The sequence below is a fragment of the Acartia tonsa genome, chromosome 13, assembly GCF_053477335.1.
Source record: "Acartia tonsa isolate MP-2025a chromosome 13, ASM5347733v1, whole genome shotgun sequence".
Classification (NCBI taxonomy): domain Eukaryota; kingdom Metazoa; phylum Arthropoda; class Copepoda; order Calanoida; family Acartiidae; genus Acartia; species Acartia tonsa.
This window is the reverse complement of record NC_137272.1, coordinates 30,057,502-30,083,385: the sequence shown is the minus strand read 5'-3', so window position 1 is coordinate 30,083,385 and position 25,884 is coordinate 30,057,502. Positions and strand designations below refer to the sequence as shown.

At 37.0% G+C, this 25,884-nt stretch overlaps 1 protein-coding gene across 3 annotated transcripts in view; it reads right to left on the bottom strand.

The window, feature by feature from the left end:
• LOC145335104 (P2X purinoceptor 4-like) overlaps positions 1–25,884 on the bottom strand; it is a 129,775-nt gene that overhangs the window by 57,601 nt on the left and 46,290 nt on the right. For all 3 annotated transcript variants that reach the window (XM_080180822.1, XM_080180824.1, XM_080180823.1), the window contains 2 exons: positions 12,902–13,019; positions 589–689 (listed from right to left, as the gene is read on the bottom strand). In XM_080180822.1, coding sequence (XP_080036948.1) covers positions 589–689; positions 12,902–13,019 — 219 coding nt within the window. The remainder of the gene's footprint in view (positions 1–588; positions 690–12,901; positions 13,020–25,884) is intronic.

The window sequence follows — 25,884 nt, the reverse complement described above, 5'->3', positions numbered from 1 at the left end:
TCTGATTTCAAACTCAGTCAATCGGTCTATCTGTATTCTGTAAGGCTGTAATACATAATAGAACTATAACTTGATTTTTTGATTTTTTTTAATAACATTATCTTGATTAATTACCATCTACTTCAAAACTCATTTGTCCGTCTTACTGTCTGTCCGGCTTATAAGATAGGATTCTCAAATTTCTTTGTAAAATATCTGAATAATTAGCTTATGATTTGTTTGTTTGTCTGACTAACTATTCTTTAAGATTCATTCCAATAGGTTTTTTTTAGTTGTCTGCTTCCAGGGATCTAAAGGGATAAGACAATGGCCGATAATTTGATGTACATAACTAATTATGATTCACATAATTACCCCTTCAATAGATTACAATTTTGTGGTTGAAACGTTCGGACACTTAACTAAAAGAACCAACCAATAAAAGCCCCCAAAGTTGTTAAGGCAACGAATAAAATTTTTAAATAAAAATTTGGGAACTCTGATAATAAACAGTCCAATGTCCCCTCCCTTTCTCCCTGGTCTGCTTCGCTTCTAATGAATATTGCCATCCTTGTTTTAAATACGAATAAAACTGACTGAATATCCTGCCGTGTGGCATGTTGTTTCTGTGGAAGATGTCCCCGAAATGTGAGAATCTGATGGAGTTCTTGATGAAGGCGGTGTGCGCCTCACTTCCGGTTATCAAGGGTCTGAATAAAATAAATGGATATAGAAATTAGGGTTAGACCGGATATCCGGCATAAGAAATCATCCACTAAAAATGTATCTGATACAACCCTTCATAGAATATGTGGATATTGTGACTGAGGAATTTGTGTCTTCAATTTAGGATGCTAATATAGTCCTCGATACTCCATGTTCAGGGGATCGGAGGGGTATGGGGGGGGGGGGATATTTTTATATTAGTCAGCTGGGTGAACCATTTTATCAGGGTATGGAAGAATCTCACACAATATCCATATATTCTAAATCCATTGTAATATAAGAAAAATACATACATAAGAAAATGGATGCAAAATGTAGGAAATCCGCATCATAACGAAAGAATTCAAACTTGTACCTACTGTTAATGAGTCAGATGCATGACATAAAAAATAGGAGTAGGGGGAATGTATTGTCCAAAAGTAGGCGAAATGCATTTCCATGCACAGTTAGGACTTCTAGACATAGTTCGTACGATGAAAAGGTAGAGTGTCTTCAATTGTTATAATTAGTGATGTTATTACCCTGAGTACCTTTACGTTGTTTTACAAATTTTCTCCAAGCCCAAAGGTATTAAGCAGGTATATTGCAAATCTAGATAAAACTTCAATATCGGGCATATACATTATACAATACAGTACATATTTCATAATATTGGTTTATAAGTATTCAATTAAATAGTATCCTAGGGCTCGACTATCCCTTTCTTAACCTGGCCTCACTTTAAAATAAAGTTTTTCTTTGTAGTTCATATGCAAATTTAGTTATCTACCATACTAAAAAGTTTGGTAATATTGTAAAAACCCTGAAGATGAATGTTACAGAGAGAGAGGGGGCATTGGGTTGTTTGTTTATAACACTAGTCCCCAAACTTTTATAATAACTTCTTATTCGTTGGCTTAACAACTTTGGAGACTTTCATGAATTTGAATTGGTTTCATTAAGTTAAGTGTCCAAACGTTTCAACCACTAATTGTAATCTACAGGAGGGGTAATTAGGATTTTTATCTTTGGGGATATACATCAATTTATCGGCCATTGTCTTATCCCTTTAGGTCCCTGTGAATGTTATGTTGATGTGAAGGGTGCAGTCAAGTGAAACTTTAAATAGATAAAAAAAAACAAAGATGACAACATCCATAATTAGCGAAGCTCTAAAACAGTAGGACAAACGAACATTAACACTTGTTGAGTGTCAGATATGAATAAGTACTATAAATATAAGTCCAAACAAAATTGTAATTAAATTTGATGCAAAACTGCATAAATACAGGATACATACTTACATTTCTAAGACTTGATTATATATGTGCTTTGCATATAACATTGTTGTCCTAGGAATCAGTATTTCACAAATCAGATGAATAGGACAATATTAATTAATTCACTTGAAAATTTGTTGTCCCTGATTGTTATAGGAATCATCCTGCAAAGTTTAAAATAAATAGGACAGTTCTATCATGTCAAAATTAATTAAAAGAGCTAACCGTTCTTGACAGATGGACGGACAGACCGACGTTAATTATAGAAAAGCTTTTCTTTAAAAAAAGATAAATAGACTCTTGAATATGTGGATAAAAAGAAAAGGGTAGATTAAGGATTTGACCATAAAAATAAGATTCATCATTTATCAACTATTTAAAGAGTCAGAAGAAAAAAATTGTTTTGCTGAATATTATAATGCAAAATGAGCATATGTTTTATCAAGGATGACAACATCCATAAAATCAAAGCTCTGAAACGGTATGACAGACGAACATTAACTCTTATAGAGTGTCAGAACAGAATTCACAAATAAAAATATAAAAGTTTTGACAAAATTATACGTATATTTGTTTAAAATGGACGTACGGACATTCTGGTAATGATTATAGAGTTGCTACGCTTTCTAAATCGTACCTTACTACAGCAGGAATAATCATGCAAAGTTTGAAATCGAAAAGACCATTCTAACTTGCGAAATGAAAGAAAAAAGCTATCTGTTACGTACGTACGTACGGACGGACGGACATATGGACAGACCCTAATTAATAATTATAGAAAGACTTAGCTTTAAAAAATTTGATATGTGTATAAGATTAAAATTTAAAACCATGAAAAATTTTTCACAACAGACCCATTTATAAAATTGAATCTTTAATATGATTAGGGTGTGTCCGTCCGTCCGTTAGAATCAACAGTATCCTGTAAGTAAGCAGTTTTGCATCAAATTTTCTTACAATTTTGTTTAGACTTATACATTTGTACATTCTGCTTATCCAGTTCTGACGCTCTACAAGTGTTAATCTTTGTTAGTCCTACCGTTTCAGAGCTTCCCTTTTAATGGATCTTGTCATTTTATTTCTTACAATTTGTGTTTTGTTAATAATGTACATGGACGAAAAAAATTCCTGATGATGAGGGCAGTTTTGCCCTCGAAACGTTGAATAAATTTAAAAATTTGATGCCTTGAGTTTTTCTGTCTGAGGATTTTACATGTTGGGTCCGTTAACCATTCGTCTTACTTATTTCTTACAATGTTTTAGTTTCTAGAAATACATATCCATAATCCAAAAAAGAAGATTTAAAGAATATTAATCATAAAATAATCATAATAGTTTTTTCTCGCCTTCCGTTTTTTTTAAACCATGAGATGCCGAAGGCACAGGCTAAAAACTGGTTTTAAACTATATGATTGTACATTTTTATATTCGTAGAAAACGTATGATATTTCAGTATGGCTGAAAACCTGTTCTAATCCACCAGATATTAATTTTTTTCGAAGCGATTAACATATCTTTTATTATTAAAACCAATACAAATGATTATTCTGGTCTAATGATTGTGTACCTAGTAAGATGACATATAACAATCATTTCCTATGCCATTTGTAAATTATAATAACCAAAAACATTTATACATATGTTGTTACAGGGATAAAGTCATATTTACGTAAGCCCAAAACTATTGTAAAAGTCTCAACTGTGCATGGAAATGAAAGTGCGGCTGTTTAGTGGGCAATGCATTCCCCCTCACTATTAATGCCGCGTGCCAAAAATAGCATCAGTAGGTACCATTTTTAACATGTATAGTATGATGAAGTTTGGTCAGTCTTGAACCCGACACCTCCCCTACAGCAAGCAGGCACGCTAGCATTTACGCTAATGCCGCGGGTTTTCTCGTTTAGTTTATTATGATACTAGCGACTGCGTCCCTAGCATCTAGAGACTGTATTTAAAGAGGTATCAGGCAAAAAATAGCCAGAACCATCCCAGGGCTTAAACTAAATACAAAATAGCCTAAAATTATTTAAGGACCTATATGAAGCTTCCCTCAAAAGGAGAACTCAATCAGTTCAGTAGTTATTGAAATCTTAAGCTTCAGACAAAAAAAACCTTACTACTTCATATAATAGGATATACTTTTACCTTTATGCCTTTGAAAACATATTGATATGAATAAGGAAATAAATATATCATTTTTATATTTATCATGGAGGAAGGGGACAGTAGGCTGTAAATTATACAGGTACTCAAAGTTTTAATATCCACGAGCTGGGAACTTTTACTGAATCGTAATTGGTTGGTTTCAAACAATTAGTGTCAAAACTTTTTAATTGAATAAAGGTTTTATCCTCATCGGGATGTATATCAATTTATCGTCCATTGTCTTATCCATAAAATTATTGATAATATTTATAGAATAACAAGGATGAAAGCTATCATATGTGGCGTAAAGCAAAGTCGAAACATAAATATTGTAAAGTGATTATATATTATTAATTGGATATCTTTATGTTCATTAATTTTAGTTCCAATTATTTACAAAAAACATCTGAAATAATAATACATTAATAAGAATCGAAAATACACATCTAGAAATTATAAGATTGTAAAAAAAATTGGACATTAAAGTTTTTAATAAACTATAAAATGATGATAAACTAAATAACCCCCTCTGTAGATTAAAATTATTGAACAAAAAGTTTGGTAGTTACTGCTAACAAATCAAGATTTAATACAATTGTTTTAGCCAATGACCTAGAAAGCTTAGTTATAAAACTTTAGGAACCACTGTTATTTCCCGTCTAATCTCCCCCTCCATTCCAAATAAAATAGATTTTCTTTTTTTACAGGAAGCTAAGCTGTATAAAACACAATATGAATAATATATTTTAAAGCCTAAAATTTTTATACAAATTCTTAAAAAGCCAAGAATTGATATAAGCCACTAAAAATCACACTTTTACCTTCGCGACATAATATCATTTTCAGTGGGGCATACCCTTAATAAAATACAGTAAAAAAATGTTAAAAAGGTAAAATGGTCAAAAGTTCACTTTATACCAGAAAGGGATGATATTTAATTTTTTTTGTTAATTTTTCTGGTACCCAAAGTTTTATAAAACGTTTTGGATACTTTTATTTAAGCTTAATTTGTTCATGTTAAATGGTTTGTTCAAACTAGCAGTGTCAAAACTCCAAGCAATAAAAATGATCTACAGAAGGAATAATTTTGTTTATCATTATTGGGGATTTATACAGAAGGGCTGGGTACATTTGACTTTAAATTACACTTGTACCCAAAGGGTAATTTTGTTTATCATACTTTGGGATGTAAATTTATTTATCGGTCCATTGTATTATCACTCAAGATCGCTGGAGTTTGTATGAAACCCGAAAAAAGAAAATTAAAGAGTTGCCGTGCTTTAGAAAAGTTTATAAACTGCAAACGTTTAAAACTTTATCTACAATTTGTATTGAATTGAAATATAAGAGGATCTAGTGCAGTTAACAGTGACATGGGTGATTTCACACAAAGTTCCTGTTTAACTCTGATAACGCCCCCCCCCCTCACCGCCCTATTTTTGATATAATGCAGTTGGCCCTAAACCTATAGATCCTGTACAAGCGGTGCCCTAACCCTGTGGGGGCTACCCAGTATCCAATTTAACATTACCTAACGAACAAAAAAACACAACACTTAACCTCTTAGTTCCAATTTATCTATAAAAAAAACCGATCATTTGTAGACTTTTGTAAAAAATCGATACTAGCAACATTTTACTTACCCGTGAACTGTACTAGATCCAGATAAATAGATAGATGGATATAAGGATGACAACTAAAGTTTCAACTTTTTCAAGAAGTGAGGTGAATTTTAATTTATAACCTTATAAAGTTTAGTATGTTCACTATAGTTTAGTCAGACAAGGATGAAAACATACAGAAAAGAAAATTGCTTAAAGAGAGAATGCTTAATATGGACGTTTTATGATATGGTTATGGAGATGCTTTGCTTTTATATGAAATTTTACATTGGGTTCATCACGACCAAAAATATCAAAAAGCTGTATAATAAACATGTTTATAGTTGACACACTGACTTTTTTTGTAAAGATTGTACAGTGTCTACGCATTTTTAAATGTGGTTAATTGTTAAACATTATTGTGTAAAGTTAGAGATATGGGTTTAACTTTTCTAGAAAGCTTTATACCTAGTAAATATCCTATATAAAGTGGTAAGGTTTTTTTGTATTTTTCTTGAAATCTTTATAAATGTTTGCGGATGATTATGGCCTATTTTGTTTCCTAGAGGCTAAGGGCAAAGTAACTAAAGTAAGTATAAATTATACTAAATTTGAATCTAAGTTTATCTAGTTAAATAAACAAATAAGTAAACACTAATGTTTATACAATAAGAAAAATATATAAAAATAGCAAATACAGAATACAAAGCTCTATAACTTGTGTATGCTTGTTTGGACGTCAACGATTTCAACCATAAAAAATGTATAATTGAATTTTACTTTTGAAAAAAGGATATTTATTACTTAGATCTTACACCAGATTTTCATGTTCTTTGATAAAGTGAAAGTTCAGCGGGCTAAAAAAAAGAATATCTTCATCAACACTCTTTATCCCATCAATTCCCTGCCTACTTGATGAACGAACTGACCAATAAATGAGTTTCATGTTAGCATGCTAAATTGACTACAGTAATTCCCCTGTCATAATATCCACGTTTATATTCTACATCAATTTTAAATGCTAGATGTCTCTGCTGTTATTGAAGAACCTAAAGTAAACATTCTTAGCTCATAAAGGTTTATATTACCGGCAATATTAATCCAGGTTAGGGTAGGGACAATGGGCTGTTTATTCCTACAGTCCCCAAAGTTTTGTAATAACGTTTTCTTATTTGTGGACTTAAAAAACGTTGGCGACTTTTATTGAATTAAATTAAATTAATTGTCAAGCTTCTTGTGATCTACAAAAGGGGTAATTTTGTGTATCATCATTGGGGATGAACATGAATTTATAGGCCATTGTCTTATCCCCCAAGTTCTGATGTTAAACACATTTACCTACGTTTTCCTTACATAGAGAGGTAATGTTCTGAAAGCAAAGTTTTTTCTATAATTAGGATCGGTCCGCCCGTCCGTGGCACTTGGCTCTTTTCGTCAATTACAAAACACGTCAGAATTGTTCTATCAAACTTTGCATGAAGATTCCCATAACAATAAGGTACTATTTAGAAAGTGTAGCACTTCTATAATCGCTACCAAAAAGTTCGCACGTTCATTTAAATTTTATCCTGTAATTAAGAAGTCTTTTTTAAATTTACTTACAATTTTGTTTAGACTTATGTATGAATTGTCTGCTTATTCAGTTCTGACAAACTATAAGTTTTAATGTTCGTTTGTCCTACCGTTTCATAGCTTCGCTTTTATGGATGTTGTCATCCTTGTTTGATAGTAGTGGTAACATTAACATTTTTACACGTCCTAAGAATTTTTAGCGATTCCCACGAAGCTAAGGTTCCCAATGTTTTTCTTAAATGTTAAAAAGTTTTTAAATCTTTTAATTTTATTAATGTTTTCAATGTTTCTTTTAACAAATCTTCGAACTTAAAAACATTGAGAAAAAAATCCTCCTAAGAACAAGTTTGATGTTAATCTTTCTAGTGCTTCGAATAAAAATAAGTTTTTTTCTGAATTCTTTTACAATCAATTGTGTCTTTAAAGAGGTGGAATTCATCCTTTTTTTCTGCCCTCTCCCGAAATAAAAATAAAATATACTATGACTAAAAACTTTTTTATAAAAATTAATACTATTTCCATGTAAAACCACTAAAAGAGGATAAGACATTGTTGCCTAGTTCACAAACAACTTTTAGAGGTCGATAGATTTATTCTGTAGGTCAACCTAAACAAGTACAACTAACAAATGCCTTTATAAAATTGGTCAACCTAAAGCTTCTTTAGTCCGACCTAAAATTTCCAGAGGTCGACCTTTGTTATTGGATGAAAAGTTAGAGAATTAATAACAATACCCAAAGTTATTAAGCCAGCCAGTAATGAGAAAACATTAATTACTTGTATAATTTTCAGTACAATCTTCCCTCCCTCCCTGACTAAAAGCTATTGCATAAATGATCAGAAATCAAGTACAGAACAGGATTAAACCAGAGAGATAGAGAGGGGACAAAAGGCATTTAATTACACTAGTCCCAAAAATTTTATAATAACGTTTTCATATTTGTTGACTAAACAACTAGGGGACTTTAGTTAAGTTAGATTGGTTGACTCACTAAGTTGAATGTTCAAACGTTTCAACAACTAATAATAATCTGCAGAAGGGGTAATTTGATATGTACATCAATTTATTGGCCATTGTCTTATCCCTTTAGATCCATGGGATTAAACAAAAAAAAATTGGCAAGAACTGCGCAGGGACAAAGAGGACATTAGACTGTAAATAACTTTGGTAGCCTAAGTTTTATACCCTTGTTATCTCATTTGTTAGCTTGAAAACTATGGGTACCTTTATTAAATTTTGATTATTTGATTCTTAAACGGATAGTGTCAGAACTATTCTGCCATTATTTTCAATCCACAGATTGGAGATTCACATCAATTTATCATTCATTGTCCTGTCCCTCAGATCCCTGGAAAATGCGTCAATTCATTTGGGGGAAATGCAGTTTTTCTTGAGTGTAATTTCTCCGAAGAAAAACATTGAATTGTTTAATGTTTGAAAAAGTACAGTTGAATACAAATAGTACATTAGTAACAAAAGTTCAATTTTGAATAAAATATATCACCTTTTCATTCAAATGTTTTGTTGAGTTCAAAAGAAAAGACAAAAATTATCAAATGCTATAAATTGTAAAATTGCAATAATTAATATTTGGTTTCAATATTACAAGCAACCACCGCTTTTTACAAATATACATTTTAATCAAATAACATACTTTTGCGTCAAAACTTTTGAAACTACAGTTTGTACTCAACAAAACATTTGATTATATTTCATAAAAAAAGCTTATTATTTCAAAGTTTTATACACATAGAACAATGGAGAAACTTAATTTTCTAGTCGATATAACTTGATTAAGCATACAGCTAGTATATTCACTAAAAAAACACTCAGGTTCAATGCTGAAAGGTGCTTAAAATCACTTGCTTTCTTTCGTGCATAGTCCCTTTCAGATAATTTACGTTTTAAAGGGAACATTGAGGTAAAGTTTGTTAGTTAGCTTATTAGTAGGGGAATAGATGATTAACATTAACAAAATAATCCCTTCTCAATATTAAAATTATCGATTGAAAAGTTGGATACTAAAGGTTTGTACCAATCAATCAAGATTTTAATAAGAGTACCCATTTTTTTTACAAATTAGAGAACTTTTTATAAAACTTTGGGTACCAGTATATGCCATTTTAGTGTTACTAAGGTTATTTATGTCAATTAAAGATAAAAGAGAATATTAAGAGCTTTATGGTTCTAATAGCTCAGTCAGTTTATGTAAGTTAGTCCATACAATACAACCATGACTTTTTCCATTAACTCGCAATTTGTATTCAATTTTCGAGTTCAATTCTCATTCACTAGGAGTTACCGCATAATCATGACAAGAAAAGCAAAGATTATCTATTTAAATTAAAAACAAGTTTGCTTTTATAAAGTTCTTCATAAAACCTCTCCAGAAGTGAGTTAATTAATGGCTTTTTTATCAGTTGCTTTGCTAAGGTCACGGAAATTAAGCCTTAAATAAATCATATATAGAGAGGTTTTATGACAGACTTTATAAAAGCATAGTTGTTCAAAAATTTAAATAAATAACCTTTGCTTTTCTTGTCATGATTATGCGATAACTCCTAGTGGATGAAAATTGAACTTGAAATTTTCAAATCTAATTTTCTCAAAAACGGCTGCATTTTAGATTTTATTGAAAGGTGAAATGAAGTTACCTTACCTAAGGTAATGAAATACACTATGTCCCAATTTAGGTTCTAACACAAAAGTCAAAGAACCTTCATACGCACTGTGGTGCACGACCTATGTATGTAAATCATAAAAGTGCAAATTAATGAGCATTTTCTCTACTTTTAACTATTAATTATTTACCTCACCGATGATGAAAACTTCCACAACAAAATTATTGTTTAGATTAAAATTATTGATAGAAACGTTGCTACCAGTAAAAGTCCCCAAAATATTAGGCAAACGAATAAGAAAACGTTATTGTAAAACTTTTGGAACTAGTTTAATAAACAGCCCATTGCCCCCCCCCCCCTCTCTCTCTCTCTTTCCCTAACCGCTGAACCGATCAGATTCTCCTTTGCAGGGTTGCCTGGGAAAGGGTATAATTATTTTGGTGAGGGTACCACCCCACCTCCATCAAAAAATCCACCCACCGCCCCCCCCCCCCCCAAATTTATTTTTCTTTTTATATCTAAAAGAAAAAATTGAGTTATCAAATTCAACTCCCCCTCCTCAAGTGCCCCTAGATGTCACTAGGGGCGTATAAACTGTTTTGTATAAACTGTCAGAGCTGAATAAGATTTGAATTTCAGAATTTCAACCTTATGAATAATAAATATCACAAATCAAATGGCTTCAACACAAAACAGTAAATTTTATAATTGATCTAAAGGAATAAGACAATGGCAATTACATCCCCAATGATGATAATTAAAATTATCCCCTTTAAGTAGATTATAGTTAGTGGTTAAAAGGTTTGGACACTCTACTTTATGAACTGATCAATTAAAATTCCAGAAAAGTAGAAAACGTTATAATAAAATTTTGGGGACTAGTGTAATAAACAGCCCAAAAATTAACGTAGAAGTCTGGGTTTGAAGAGATGTTTGCGATTAAATCCAAAAAAATAGCCTAAAACAATCAAAAAGAAAAAAGATTCAAATCATCTGGAAGAAAATCTGGAATAATGATTCGAAAAATGTTACGCATTTACAAAAATTAGTTAAGTTTTTTTGTTATCATTGAAAGAACATTTCAAGATCACATATTGTCTACGGAAGTCTAGAGGGAGTTGAAAATCCTTATATATATTTGCTGACAGAGAGAGGGATCAACGGGCTGTTTATTACACTAGTCTTCAAAGTTTTGTAAAAGTGGTTTCTTATTTGTTGGCTTCAGAACTTTGGGAACTTTTACTGAATTTTGATTGGTTGGTTTATTAATTTGAAGTTTCATACGTCTACACCACTAATCTTGATCTACAGAATGGGTAATTTAGTGTGTCATCATTAGGGATGTACACCAATTTATCGGTCATTGTCTTACCCCTTTATATCCCTGTTTTGCTCATATATGATTTCCAAAGATACTTTTTACTACAATATACCACCACAATATGGCCACAGTAAAAGTGTCTGACTATGACGTCAGAAAAAATTAACAACTAACCAATGAGAGGCCGCTATATATTTTACCATTGTGAATACTGGCTTCTCATTGGTTAATTGTTAATTTTTTCTGACGTCATAGTCAGACACTTTTACTGTGGCCCCACAATATCATAATAAACAAGCAATTAAAAAAACTTAAGTTGTAATCAGGTATCTAAAGGGGTAAGACAATGGCCGATAAATTTGTGTACATCCCCAATGATAATACACAATAATTACCCCCTCTGTAGATCAAAATTAGCTGTAGAAACGTTTGAACACTCAACTTAAACAATCAAAAGTCTCCAAAGTTGTAAAGCAACGAATAAGAAAACGTTGCTAGGAGCGCAATTGCTAGTATTTTAAACAGCATAGTTATGCTTTCATTTTTCTTACCTAACGTACATACGGACATTGTGAATTATAGATCAGCCTCGCTATCTATTACAAAGTAGCTGTCTGTCCGTCCGTCCGTCTGAATATTAAGATCTCTGTAACCACTGAACCGATTGGATTCTACTCTTCAGGGAATATATCTACTGGTCCTATGGTGGTTTTAAGCTATTTCCTTTGGAGTGGGACACCCCCCCCCAAAAAAAAAACCCTCAATTTTTAAAATCTACATTAATTCACAAGTATGTAAACATGGGTCTAGGGATAAATATAAATATAAAAATTTGACTAAGATGCCCTAGATCTTTAACTCTTAGGGCAAAGCCCCTAGAGACTAGAGGCGAAACCGCTAGTAACTAATAATAGTTTATATTCAGAAGAGCTATTTCAAGCATCTATATACTGCTATCATAAATGACATTTATTGAGTCTTAAATTGCTTTCATATGAAATTATTAAAGAGTATAAAACAAAGTCTATTCTATCCATTTGTAGCGCAGCAATAACATTCTACGCCCCTAGAGGCATTTTACTGTTATTTTAAGGAGGGGGAAGGTAATTAACCCCCATATTTTCAATATTTTTTTTTAAATGGTGGTGGTGAAATTTTTCCTAGGGGTCATTTTATAGGGAGAGAGGTGTTGCCCTCCACAAAATAGGTATAAACCTTCCATTTTTTATAAACCTTTTTTTGTGGATAAAGTATAAAGGTTTTTGATTCAATTACCCGATTGACTTCTCCATTTTAGGACAGCTATACTAAATGATCGGTCTTACATACGTATGAACCCTACTTATAGATTAGCTACGCTACTACTCAACGTAGAGTCTAGCTTTTATGGGCTGTAAAATGTTTAATTAGGTTCAATTATCTCAAGTTTATTCTAACAAGCAAAGTTGAACTATAAAAAAATATTGTACTTTCTTCTTATGCAATTGGTATGTATGTGGCTTTGTCTATAGCATACCTGCTTATAAAGTTGATAACTACTACTCAAGGTTTCAAAGAAAGCGACCCTTAATAATCACAACCCATCAAGCTGTTTGAAACATTTTTGTCTCAGAACCGGTTATAATCCAGCGGATATTAATCAGTTTCGAAGCGATACTGGAAATATTATTTCTTACCTTTCTTTGCCCAGGAGTAGTCTATCATCCTCTACAGGACACCAGGAAGATATCTCACACACTGTTACATTCTTCATTCTATCACTAGCCACGCACCTGCCCGTCTGGGGTCCATGGCCTAGATAGATAGATAGATAGATAGATAGATAGATAGATAGATAGATAGATAGATAGATAGATAGATAGATAGATAGATAAATAGATAGATAGATAGATAGGTAGATAGAAATATAGGTAGATAGGTGGATAGGTAGATAGGTAGATAGGTAGATAGGTAGATAGGTAGATAGGTAGATAGGTAGTTAGCTAGATAGGTAGATAGGTACATAGGTACATAGATACATAGGTAGATAGGTACATAGGTAGATAGGTACATAGGTAGATAGGTACATAGGTAGATAGATAGATAGATAGATAGATATATAAGTAGGTAGATAGATAATACTCAAAATTTTATTTCAAAACTTTGAATATGCTATTGTTTTTGGCACTTTTAACTAATGATTTTAACTGAAGATTGCTATTATGCATGATGTTTTATAAATAATCTTTTGTTATACATTCTATGTGAACTATAGATAGATAGATAAATATGATAAAATTGGTTTGAAAACAAATAAATTTTCGTTTTCTTTTTCTGTCTTCATAAGTAGACAATTTAGTATTCGTTAGTTAACAATAAACCTGAAGTTTTTCCCTAGAACTTGGAGAACTTTAGAATTTTAAACATAGAAGAAAAAGTTAATTTTTAATAGCGAATCTTCTCTATGATACTTCTATAATACAATTGTACCTCAGCGTCAATAACGGATAGCAATAATTTTGACAAATAGGTATCTGATAATTTTTCCATCTGTTTAAGATTTTTCGATCACGACTAGATTTTAGGACGATTGGGAATAATAAAATATAGTTTAGACCTCCAAATGATATTACATAACTAGGGATCTAAAGGGAACAGACAATGGCCGATAGATTGATGTATATCCCAATGAAGATACACAAAATCACCCTTACTGTTAAATAGTGGTTAAAACGTTTGAAAACTCAACTTTAGCAATCAGCCAATCAAAATTTACCAAAGTCTCCAAATTTGTTAAGCAACGAATAAGAAAATGTTATTATAAAACTTTGGGGACTTAAACATTAAACATTCCACTGTCCCCTTTCTCTCTGTTTAGAACTCTCTATAAAAAATGTATAGTTTAATTCTAATTAATAACAGTTTGACTTAAACGTAGCATTTAACATAAATTAAATATTTTCATACCGTGTTATGTTATGTTAGAGAGGATGGGACATTTTACTGTAAATCTAACCCAAAAGTTTATACACGTATTGGAATATTGCTTTCATTAAACATTGTTTACAACAATTTACAACTAGAAGTGTCAACACTTTTTAACCAATCATTTTTATCTACAGAAGGAGTAAGATTGTTATTATTTGGAATTAAGTTGATTAATCGTCTATTGTCTTATCCCTTGAGATCCCTGTTTATTAGATATTCTATTCCTACTCAGAGATCTAAAGGGATAAGACAATGGCCAATCAATTGATTTACATCCCCAATGATAATACACAAAGTTGCACCTTCTGTAGTTTAAATTAGATAAACGTTTGAACACTCAACTTAATATTCCAAGCAATCAAAATTCACTAAAGTACCCAAAGTTGTTTAGCCAACGAATAAAAAAACGTTATCATAAAACTTTGAGGACTATTGTAATAAATAGCCCATTGTCCCATCTCAATTATCCAACTTCTAAAGTTATCTAACTATAACTACAATGTAATTTACTAAAATATTCTGTGTGTAAACCTGTCCTAGAACCCAAATTTGTTGTCTAATTGTAAACCATGTTTACATAGGTTTGTTTTCACATAATGGAATTAAACAGACAAGGTTTTACATGTTAATACAATGTAACGAGAAAATGAGCAAAATATTTTTACAATTTGAAGGGGATTTTGATCTTTTTTAGTCATCTTTTTATATACTTTAGGAATTTCAAACTTTCAATAACAAAATGTTTCAATTTTGCAGTTGTCCTATTGCAAGCGAAGCTTTTTTTATAATAACAGTATTTCGTAACGGTTAGCACTTTTCGGTAATTTAGGAACGTTAGAATTATCCTATAGGTTTTATTAATTAATAATTTGGAATGCGTAGCAACTCTTTATTTATTACCAAAAAGTCCATATCTTTATAATATAACTATCGGCTTCGCCCTTAGCATCTAGGGGCTTTGGAAAATACTAAGGTACATATAAAAGATTAGGCCCCGAAAATAAAAGGGAATAAAATTGGGGGGGGGGGATTCTTTGGTTTTTGGGGGGTTTGAGGTGTCCCACTTCCCAAGAAAATAGCCTAAATCCACTCCAGGATCAGTAGGTATATTTTCTGAAGAGTTGGAACCCAATCGATTCAGCGGTTACTGAAATGTTAATCTTCAGACAGACGGACAGACAGACAGACATCGTTCTACTTTGTAGTTTAGGTTATATTATGAACTTGTAAAGAATTAATAATATTTAGCTGATTAACACGACTATAATACGGTTTGAGAGCTTATAGAATGTTGCACACAAATTTATCATTTTGTTTGGTTTTAATTATTAGGTGTATATCGAATTATTTATTTTACAAATTTTATTTAGAACTAAAAATTTAAATAGTCAAAAAAGATTAATAGTTTCGGGTATGTTTAAGGTTATTTTAATTCATTTTAGATTTTGGATGGTTCTAGGTTTTAAACTGATGCCTACCTGTCTCAAGAAATAGGCAATCAGCCGCTTGTAGTTTATTTTATACTAGTGGCTATGCACCGAGAGGCCTCTAAGGGCACTTGAGGTGGGAACGTGGTAAGTTGAACCCCCCTCCAAATTTTTTTTACTTTAACTTTTTGTGGGAAAAAGGTAATTTATTTCAAAGGGTGATTTTTTGAGGGAGTGGTTGTACCTTTCCTGTAAATAGTTACAAACATTCACAGGACCTTTAAGAAGATACATTGTAAAGGAGAACAATGTTAAATTAGCTCAACTATAAAATATCCAGAGAAAGAGGGGACAATTGGCTGTTTTTTACACTAGTCCCCAAAGTTTTTCAATAACGTTTTCTTATTCGTTGGCAAAATAACTTTTATTGAATTTTGATATGTTGGTTTATTAAGCTGAGTGTTCAAAGGTTTCAAGTGGTAATTTTGTGTGTCATCATTTGGGATGGACATAAATTTTTTGACCATTGTCTTATTCCTTTAGATCCCTGCAAATAATGCTATTGCCATTATCTATGATAAAAAGTAGAACGATGCCTGTCTGTTTGTTTGTCTGTCTGTTTGTTTGTAGCGAAGGATCTCGCTAACCGCTGAACTGATCGGGTTCTCCTTTACAGGGTAGCTTCTTAAAGGTCCCGGGAAAGTTTTTACCTATTTTCTTGGGGGGTGGGACACCCCTAAACCCCCCTCCCCCCCAAAAAAATGAAAAATACTTCCCCGCTCAAAAAAAAAAAAAAATTTATTTTCTTTAAAATCTAAGCACGAAAAAGTACTTTGATAAAACCTCTTGGGGCAAAGCCCTTAGAGGCTAGGGGCAAGGCCGCTAGTTTCACATACTGAAGGCATAATAGTTATTCTACTGGTGCCATATCTTTACCATGAATTAAAAATTGTGTGTAAATGTTAGTTCATTCCTTTTGTTACATATTCTCAGGAGGGGGGAGGGGACAATGGGCTGGGAATTGCACTTGTACACAAAGTTTTATAATAGTTATTTCTTTCATCGTATTATAAACCGCTTTCCGGGATATAGAATGTTTTTTCGTATGGATGAGAACCGGTTCCTATCCACCGGATTCGAATGAATACGAGAAAAACCATTATCTGGCTCTAAAACTTATTGAATGTGATTGGTTGGTTCAAACTGATAGTGTTCAAACTTATCCACCAATAATTTTGATACAGAAGGTTCATTTCTAATCTATTTAGAATTAATCGTCCATGGTTACATCCCTTAAGATCTCTGCAAATTTTTGGATAGATATATTTCATTATGACATAAATATGAAACCCAACGTTTAATTAAATGTATGATTAATACGAACAAGGAAGACAACATCTAAAAATAGCAAAGCACAAAAAGTAATTAAACAGGCAGAGAGTTATATAGCAGATACTTTAATGGTCACATAAAAGAAAGGATGTAATAAATAAAAGAAAATTTCGAAATATTTATATATAGTAAAAAAAAAGTATGCCGTTTGACAATGAAAGACAGACCGACGTCGGACTAAATGCACCAAATGACCTTTTTGTAAGGGGCATCTTCCAGAGGAGGAGTGGACAATGGGCTGTTTATTACACTAGTCAACAAAGTTTTTAATAGTGTTTTCTTATTTGTTAGCCTTTAGGGACTTCAGTGAACTGTTATTGGTTGTTTCATTAATTTGAGTCTTTAAACGTTTCAAAAACTAATTTTAATCAGTAGAACAGGTAACTTTTGTATCATTATTGGGATATACATCAATGTATCGGCCATTGTCTTATCTCCTTAGACCCCTTGGATTCTCCACACAAAAAATCAGTCCTGTATCTTAAGGAGCAGTCGGGAATATAAAGTTTCTTCATGAAATTACGGACAGATGGACGGACTGAAAAGTGAATTATAGAATAGCTTTATATGGTTATTTTTTTCATATCAATCAAAAGTAGAGTAAAGTTTAAGAAGATAAATTTATGTTTTAAAAGATTTTTAATGGATGAACAATAAATCCATAATAAATAATCATATGCAATATTATATTAAGGAGTAAGGTTTTTTGTTTTTCCGTTAAGATCTCGCTAACCACAATGGACCGATTGAGTCCTCTATTTCAGGAAAGCTTCTGCCGGGATGGTTTAAGTCTATTATATTTTAAAATTCAATTTATTGATGCGTTAATTACGTAAACCAATTGAAGTTAAAATTAAATTAAACATGATTATAAAACTTTTTATAATAATCATTATTGTTTCAAGTTGAATTTGTAAATGAATAATCTACCAAAACAAAACATAGTCTTTTCAGATAATTTATTCCACCTACAAAAAAGACACTTAAAATTTCCAAGCTTTATATAAATATTTAATGTTTATATTTATATGTTACCAAAATAAGAAATAACCTAGTTACAGAAAATTTAGACCAAGTAGAGTTAGTTTCACTTTTTAACTTTTTAACACCATCCTCTAAATGGAAACTGTGGTTTGGACCCCTTCCAATGTAGGGTGAAAGGGGGAGGGGGGTTGGTAAAAGGGTTAATGTATAAATTATAAACAATGAATGAAAAAATAACCCTCCCCCACAAAAAAAAAAAATTTTTCTTTGATGGCTGTTAACTATTAAAAAGAGAGGGAGGATAAAGGTAGTCCCCCGCTTTTTTTTTAGTGATTTATTGATACTAACTGCTAGAATTGAAATAGTTATTCCAATATTATTCCTGTGTTAAATGTGGACACGAAGGTTACTATATTTTAAAAGTATTTTACACGATTTTTTATGAGATTTTTTATAATCTTTTTAAACGTACTACAAACCAGAGATCTTAAGGAATAATACAATAGACTAAAAACGTTGGCTACTATTATTAGATATTAATTGGATGGTACAGCATAGCAGTGTCTACACCTTTCAACCAATAATTCTAATATACAAAAGAAGTAAATTTCTTTCATAATCACAATCAGAGGTGAATTCTTAAAAACTTTTTGCCTGACTAAACACTCTTTGCCTCACTAATTTAGTGAGGCAGTGAGCCAAAAATTTTTTTTAAGAATTCACCTCTGATTGTGATTATGAAAGAAAATTACGTCTTCTGTATATTAAAATTATTGGTTGAAAGGTGTAGACACTGCAAGTTAGTACCATTAAAGAAATATTTAATCAAAACAGTACCCAAAGTTTAAGCAAACGAATAGAGAGCACATGTTTACAAAACTTTGGGTACAAGTGTATTATACATTAAGAGATATAAGTTTTCCGGAATTTTAATGTAGGGAGTAGATTTGAAATCTGCATCAAATTTTAAGGATTTTTTATAAAATTCGTTTTTTGTAAAATTCTTTATCTAAAAGCGAAAATACATTTTAAGTTAATTAATTTTGACCAATAGGATAGGTGGATTTTAAACTACCTGCGCTCTAATTGGTTGAATGATGTACGACATCCAATCAGAGCGCAGATTTTTTAAATCCACCAATCACAGATGCCAAAATTAATTAATTTAATTTGTATTTCCGCTTTTAGATAAAGAATTATACAAAAAACGAATTTTATGAAAAATCCTTAAAATTTGATGCAGATTTCAAATCTACTCCCTACATTAAAATTCCGGAAAACTTATATCTCTTATTATACATTTCTTTGTCCCCTCCCTCCCTGACAAGTAGACTGCTTATCTGCCACAAGGGAATAGTAAAATTGGCTCAATAGGGATAAAAAATCTCTTAAACAGTGCAGATTCTTTACAATTAACTTGTATTTGTTTTTATTAGGGTTTTAGGTAAGCTTTACATAGGTCCTATGATGGTTTTGGGCTATTTTGTGTTCAGATTTAAGTCTTTAAATTAATATAAGCTATCTTTCTATCCCCGCTCTACCCCTTCGAACACAAACCCCCTAGATGCTAGGGGCGCAGCCGATGATGTAAAAGATGCAAAAATTAATATTTATGGTAAAATATTATTTACAGTTATCCGCGGATAAGAGCATGGAAAAAGATCAAGCTCTATTAGTTCAACCATTTTTACCTTTAGTTAGATATTATTTTATAAAAAATTTATTATTTAAATGCAGAAAACCATATTGTGGTATTCGGCAACCGTGAGCCATGCCTATGGCACCCCTGATCTAGGGTTCGGTGGAGGGTCAATGGCCCTCCCCCGAGTCCTGGGGAAGGGGTCTAGCGACCCCCTCCCTATGCTTAAAATTAATGATTGAATCTGTCATGTTTATTATGGTTAACTGTATTCCTAATTCTCCCCCACCCTTTTCAGGGATGGGGGATCATTATTGCCCAAACTGACCATTGTATATGTATTATGATGCTTTTATGTTATGATTATTTATTCCTATCCATGTAATTATTGTTTGTTGTATATAGCTTTAGTATCTTTTAAACCTTCAATAAAGTGACAACTGAAATAGATGTTGATCATTATCTAGTGAATGCTAGAGAAGCGTAGCTTCTCTATAGTAAGGTGTCCACGTCTGTTACACTGCCGTAATCTAATTGAACTCCGGTGTCTGCCATTTATCCTCGGCGGATCCCACAACTTTGGTGACAGCTGTGTGAGATTACGGCGAACCACAAGTGTAGAGCAGACGCGCATCTGAGGCTAAGGTACTCCCAGCAGTGAATCTGGCAAAACTGACGCAAGCAACCTGAATTACCCACCCTGGACAGCAAAGTTTAACTCTGCATCCGGCAGTTGTGGAAGCGAGACAGCGAAATTTGACGAATAACCGCGAGCAGCGCTGATATCTAACGGAGAATTGAGCGCTCAAAGGGCTGAAACAGGCCTGCGGACCGGCTGAAACAAGCCAAATAAGTGTAAACGGCTGGAAATAGGCCAACTTTACTGCAAGAAATAGCAGGATCCAAACCAGTGGCGCTAGCAGGACGGGACATTCCCTGCCGCCATCAGCCGGATTTGGATCAGCGGCGCTAGCAGGACGGGACATTCCCTGCCGCCGATAGGCTGAAACATGCCACATAGCTGCAAGCTGCGAGCTAACATACGAGTGTAGTGCACCAGAACAGAGAAAAACTACGTCAACTCCAAGTATCCTGAGAGGCTACAACGCAGCCACCCATCTAGAAAAACAGATATTATGTTACATTGCAGGGATTACCACCCTGGTGTGATGGCTAAACAATAGATTTATGAGCAAAGCTTGGCAAACAAATTGTTGTGTTGTGATAAATCTAAGAATAGAACAGGCTTGGATTTATTGTGTATTGTGATAACAGCTAAAAATAGAACAGAGTTGGTAAACAAATCTGTTATGCAATTGTGATAAGGACAAAAATAGAAGCTAGATGTAATATAATAAAGACCCTGATATACAATCAAAACATCTCAAGCCCACAGCACAACAACAATACACCCCTTATTCCAAGGGAAAGGGAGGAGCCCCTCTCCATTGAAGGCAAATACAATCAGGGTGATATAATAGATAAGCCTAGGATTAAGAAGAAAAGGCACTATTACACCAGCACACAGTTACCTCCCTCCCTCATAGGGGAAACGGACGGAGTTACCCCCGTCCCCTCACGCGCTTCCCCCTTCCTACCCACACTAGACTAAGTCCGTCTGTAGTGTGGGGCTAGCGATCGGACACACAGAGCGCCATTCACGGGTAGCGCAACAGAGTGCGGAAAATATCATAAATTCAACGGACGAAGCGGACCAATGAGAGAGCGAGTTGAGGGGTGAGAGCGCGTTTTCCCCGTGTGCGCGGATTTGACGGTGCGGACGCGCGTTGCAAGGACAGGAGATTTCACGCACACACACACACACCGGAGCGGAGCTACTCCATAGCATTTAACAGGGGTATTTTTAGCAAATAAAGAATTACAAGCTTCTCTCCTTCTAGCTCTAGTGTGATAAAGGAAAACCCAATCAGTTCCTGACAGCAGTTCAGACCCTCAACATCTATCTACCCCTACCAGCCTACCCTACAACCTCAGCACCTAACTAGTGATAAGTACAGCTAAGTTATATCTTTGCAACTAAACTACCAACCTAGTGATACAAACAGTGTTGGCTGTTAGGCTAGAAAGCCTCAAGTGACAAACCATTCATTTTAGTACTGTATAACTTTGTGCCCGCCGTTGAACCGTTGACCCAATGGACCAGCAGCAAGCCCCAGGAGGTGACCAAGCCCCAGGATGGCTCCAGGATGACCCTCAGCCGGCCCCAGCCGAGTACCGCAAGCTGATGCTGAGCAATCTGCCGGAGTATAGAGGGCCGCCCAAGCAATCCTGGTCGGCACATATCCGCAGACTCGAGATGTCATGGGCGGCTTACCGCGTGCCACCTCATGATTCCCTCAACCGCCGCAACGCCCTCCTACTGTCACTGGTAGGGCAAGCGGCGGAAATGGCGTCCCATCTGTTTGGCGAGGCAGGCCAAGCCTTGACCTACGAACAGGTCAAGGCCGAGTGTGAATTGCTATTTCGCCCTGCTTTTGAATCCCAAACGCTTAAACAAGCGTTTAGGGATTACAAGCAACACTCGACAGAACCTATACAAGCGTACATATCAACTAAGTGCGCCTTGTATAGGGACGCCTACAACCATGAGGATCTTGAGTTGTTGGTGGACGAATTAAATCGTGGAATTCGTAACGCCAATGTAAAACGCCTCATGATGAACCATGAAATTACGAGTGTACCTGAGTACACTCGTAAGGCCATGTTTACCGTCACCATGGTTACTAAGCAACTGAAGGAAGGTGTGTGCTTAGTGGACTCGACCGAAGGGCTGACTGGATCTGCTTGCATCCAGTTGCCCCAATATGACGAGTCGGAGCCAATGGAGATTGGCTCCTTGGCTCCGGGTCTCCACCAGATGGGGAAGGTCGCTCCAGATGACAAGGTCCCAGGTCGCTGCTTCCGCTGCCAGGGGAGAGGCCACCGAGCTCGAGACTGCCCAACGCCTGTGGAAGTTAGCCTAGAGGAGAGACGCACCCAGCCACGCCGTGACCGTTCTGCCAAGTGTGAGCGTTGCCACTATGACGGTCACACGGCGGCCGATTGTAGAGCTGACTGGGCCCAGGTAGCCAGCCGCAGGCGCACCGCCGATAAGGGTGCCCCTCCAGGGAAGCCCAGCAGAGTGGCCCACATGGAAGGGAGCGCGCCCCCAGCACCACAACAGCAAGCAGCCGCCCCCAGAGCTGCGGACCGAGCCGATGGGATGCCGCAGTTTGGGACTGTCCCAGCTAGGATCAACGTACTGGGCGGCGCGGCTGAACCCAACCGGGTTGGCCTAGGCTTCAGTCTTAACCATCTGGGGCCAGAGCTGATACAATCCAACAACATAGCCGAGCCAGAGGTGCTGAGGCCCCAGCCTTTTAGCCTCAACATGATGGAACCTGCCCGACTGAGCCTACCCAGCAAGAGTGGAGGGGCGCTGCCCAGCGTCCCTGAGACGGTGTATGGGGAGGCCCTGGCAGCCGCCGAACGAGAGAGGCAGGAGGTGCTAGCCAGCGCCTCTGCATCGATGTATGGGACGCCACCCGGCGTCGCCACCTGGGATGATGGGGGGGTGCTATCCAGCGCCTCCCACCTGGTGCCTGGGGCGACAACCGTCGCCGCCACCGAGATACCTGGATCCTGGAACGAGCCAGCCTCCAACCTGATGTCTGGGGCGACAACCGTCGCCGCCACCGAGAGACCTGAGTCCTGGAACGAGCCAGCGGTCCCAGAGGAAGGGGTGACACCCGTCACCCCCAGTCAGCCAGCGCCACCAGCCTGCAGGGAGAGCCCAGCTACATGCCATCCAGAGCCCCCTGCCAGCCAGGGGAACCCAGCTGCTCAACATCAGGATAAGTTGAATTTGTTAAATGTGTTGTATCCAAGATATTGTAAAAACCCAGCCTTGCCTGTGCCCCCTGCACCAGAGGCTGGGGAGATTGAAATTCGGGAAAATAAGGACTTGCCTGGAAGCCTCTCCCATTGGTGGATGGTCCTGTGGGGCCTCCTGCTGGCAGCCGTGTGGCCTACAACCAGCTACGTCCTGGTGGGATGGGACTGTGCCAACCCCACCCATGTCACATCCTACAATAAAGAAAAGATGTGTAACACGGAGCCCCTACACCAGGAGGTGCCCCTGGGCCATGAAGTACACGTCCTGCAGCAAGTCAAGGTGAGGGAAACCACCGGGTACAGTTGTCAGCTCACCGTGTCCCAGTGGACATTCAGGTGTGGAGTATGGGGTCACCTCAAGGTGACCTCGGTCCCCACCCTCATGAGGCCAACCAAGATAGACCCAGAAGCGTGCCGAGACCTGGCCAGGAACCGAGTCTACACGTTGCCAGGCAAGACCCAGCCACTGACGTTCCAGCTGAACCATCCCCTGTTCTTCACCATCGATATGGTGGGCGCCCTCGTCAACAGCCCCGAGGGGGTGGGTTGTGAAGGGGAGGACGTCCACTTCGAGGGCCAGCTATACCGCAACGAATTAGTGCTCCAGGAGCGACGGCTGCTGGTCAAGGAGGAGACCTATGTGGTGGAGGATGGACGGGTGGAGTCCCAGTCTGACCACCTGACCCTAGAGTGTCCCCATTCTGAGCTGTCCTGCATCACTGGGGAAGCAACCTACGTGTGGGACCACCTGGGAAGAGATTGCCCCTTGAGGCTGATCCGCAGCCTCCAGCCCAGCCTGGTGATGGATGCATATCTGGTTGACCATCAGGCCCAGTTTTTCATCAACATGACCAACCCCACCTCGATTGTGAACTGCGACTTCGAGGCCCATGCCACAAACCATCCAGCGTTGTTCGTGGCAGCTGACCCAGCCGCGGCTGCGCTGCCCAGAGTGTCGGCCAGGGATGTTGACGTTCCCCTTCAAGCACAAATACATGCAGGTTATATTGGGTTTACCCTGGAAACGCGCATGAAAAGCACCGCAGCAGAAGAAGTAGCGGCCAACTGCTGGAAGCTCCAGCAACTAGACCCGGCCCACCCGGTGCGTGTCCAGGGGAGCACGTTCTCGGTACTGAGGGGAGACATCCTGCTGCAGCTGACCTGCCAACGTCATAAATACGTTGTCCGCGAACACAAGGAGTGTTGGGACAAAGTGCCAGTAGAGCCCACAGGTTTTGTAGACGCTGTGACACGGGTATATAGTGAACACGCCACCAAGATTCCCTGCTCCTCCACCTACCCCCTGACTGTGCACGCGGAGGAAGGCTGGATAGAGTTAACCCCCGCTCCCAAGAAAAGGCCACCCCCGCTGGATACGCCTAAGCAATTGTTGACAGAACCCTTAGATGACTTCAGTTCAGGTGGCTTGTATTCGCAGGCTGAGTTGAACGACTGGCAACAACTGCTGGCGTTCCCAGCATACAAGAGTGCCATGCTGACCGGCCTATCCTATGGCTCCTGCGTTCAGCAAGGCAGCTGTTCGGCCACAGGAGACCATGGGATAGTGTCCTACAACATTGACCGACTGGCGGAGGAAGGAGAGGCAGCCCTGGATGTCTGGGCTGGATTTAGACAAGCCATTCACGAGTGGGGAGATGGCGCGGCCATACTGTGTTTGCTGTTGTTGATCCTCAAACTGCTGGGGGACCTAACAATCATTTCCCTGGCAGCAGCACAAGGAGGAGTCCGGGCAGCCCTGAATGCGATATCACAAGTGTTCCTGTACCATCCAGCTTTGTATAGGAAAGCGCTGGCTAGAGCCAGGCTCAACCATGCCAAGTCCCGGGACTTTTCAGTGGACTGGGATGCCATTCCCATCGGCAGGGAAGCAGCCGAGGAAATGGTGGCTATGAAATCAACTGACAGCGGGCATGACCGCCCAGGTAGGCCAGGACCGCCCTCTGGCCGACCCCGCGGCCCCTCAGGAGGACAGGCCGCTGCTCAGACGATTAACCTGGCAGCCAGCGCCCCAGCCGCTGCCAACAACAACCAGCAGGCCCCACTGTTGACCGTTCCAGCAACAACTGTGCCACCAGCAAACCTGATACCTGCCGGCGCTGACCAACGGGTCCAACCCAAGCCAGCCTCTGCCTTCTACCCCACATTGGGAGCCCATCAACCCTAAGAAGACACTCACCACTAGGATTCCATTGAATCATTATCGTTTGTATATATATCTTAGCCCTAAGGAGCGGACCGAAGGCCTCAACCACTGTCGGAAGTCTGGTAGGAAATCATCTCCCAGCCTTCCGAGGGGAGAGTTGTGGTATTCGGCAACCGTGAGCCATGCCTATGG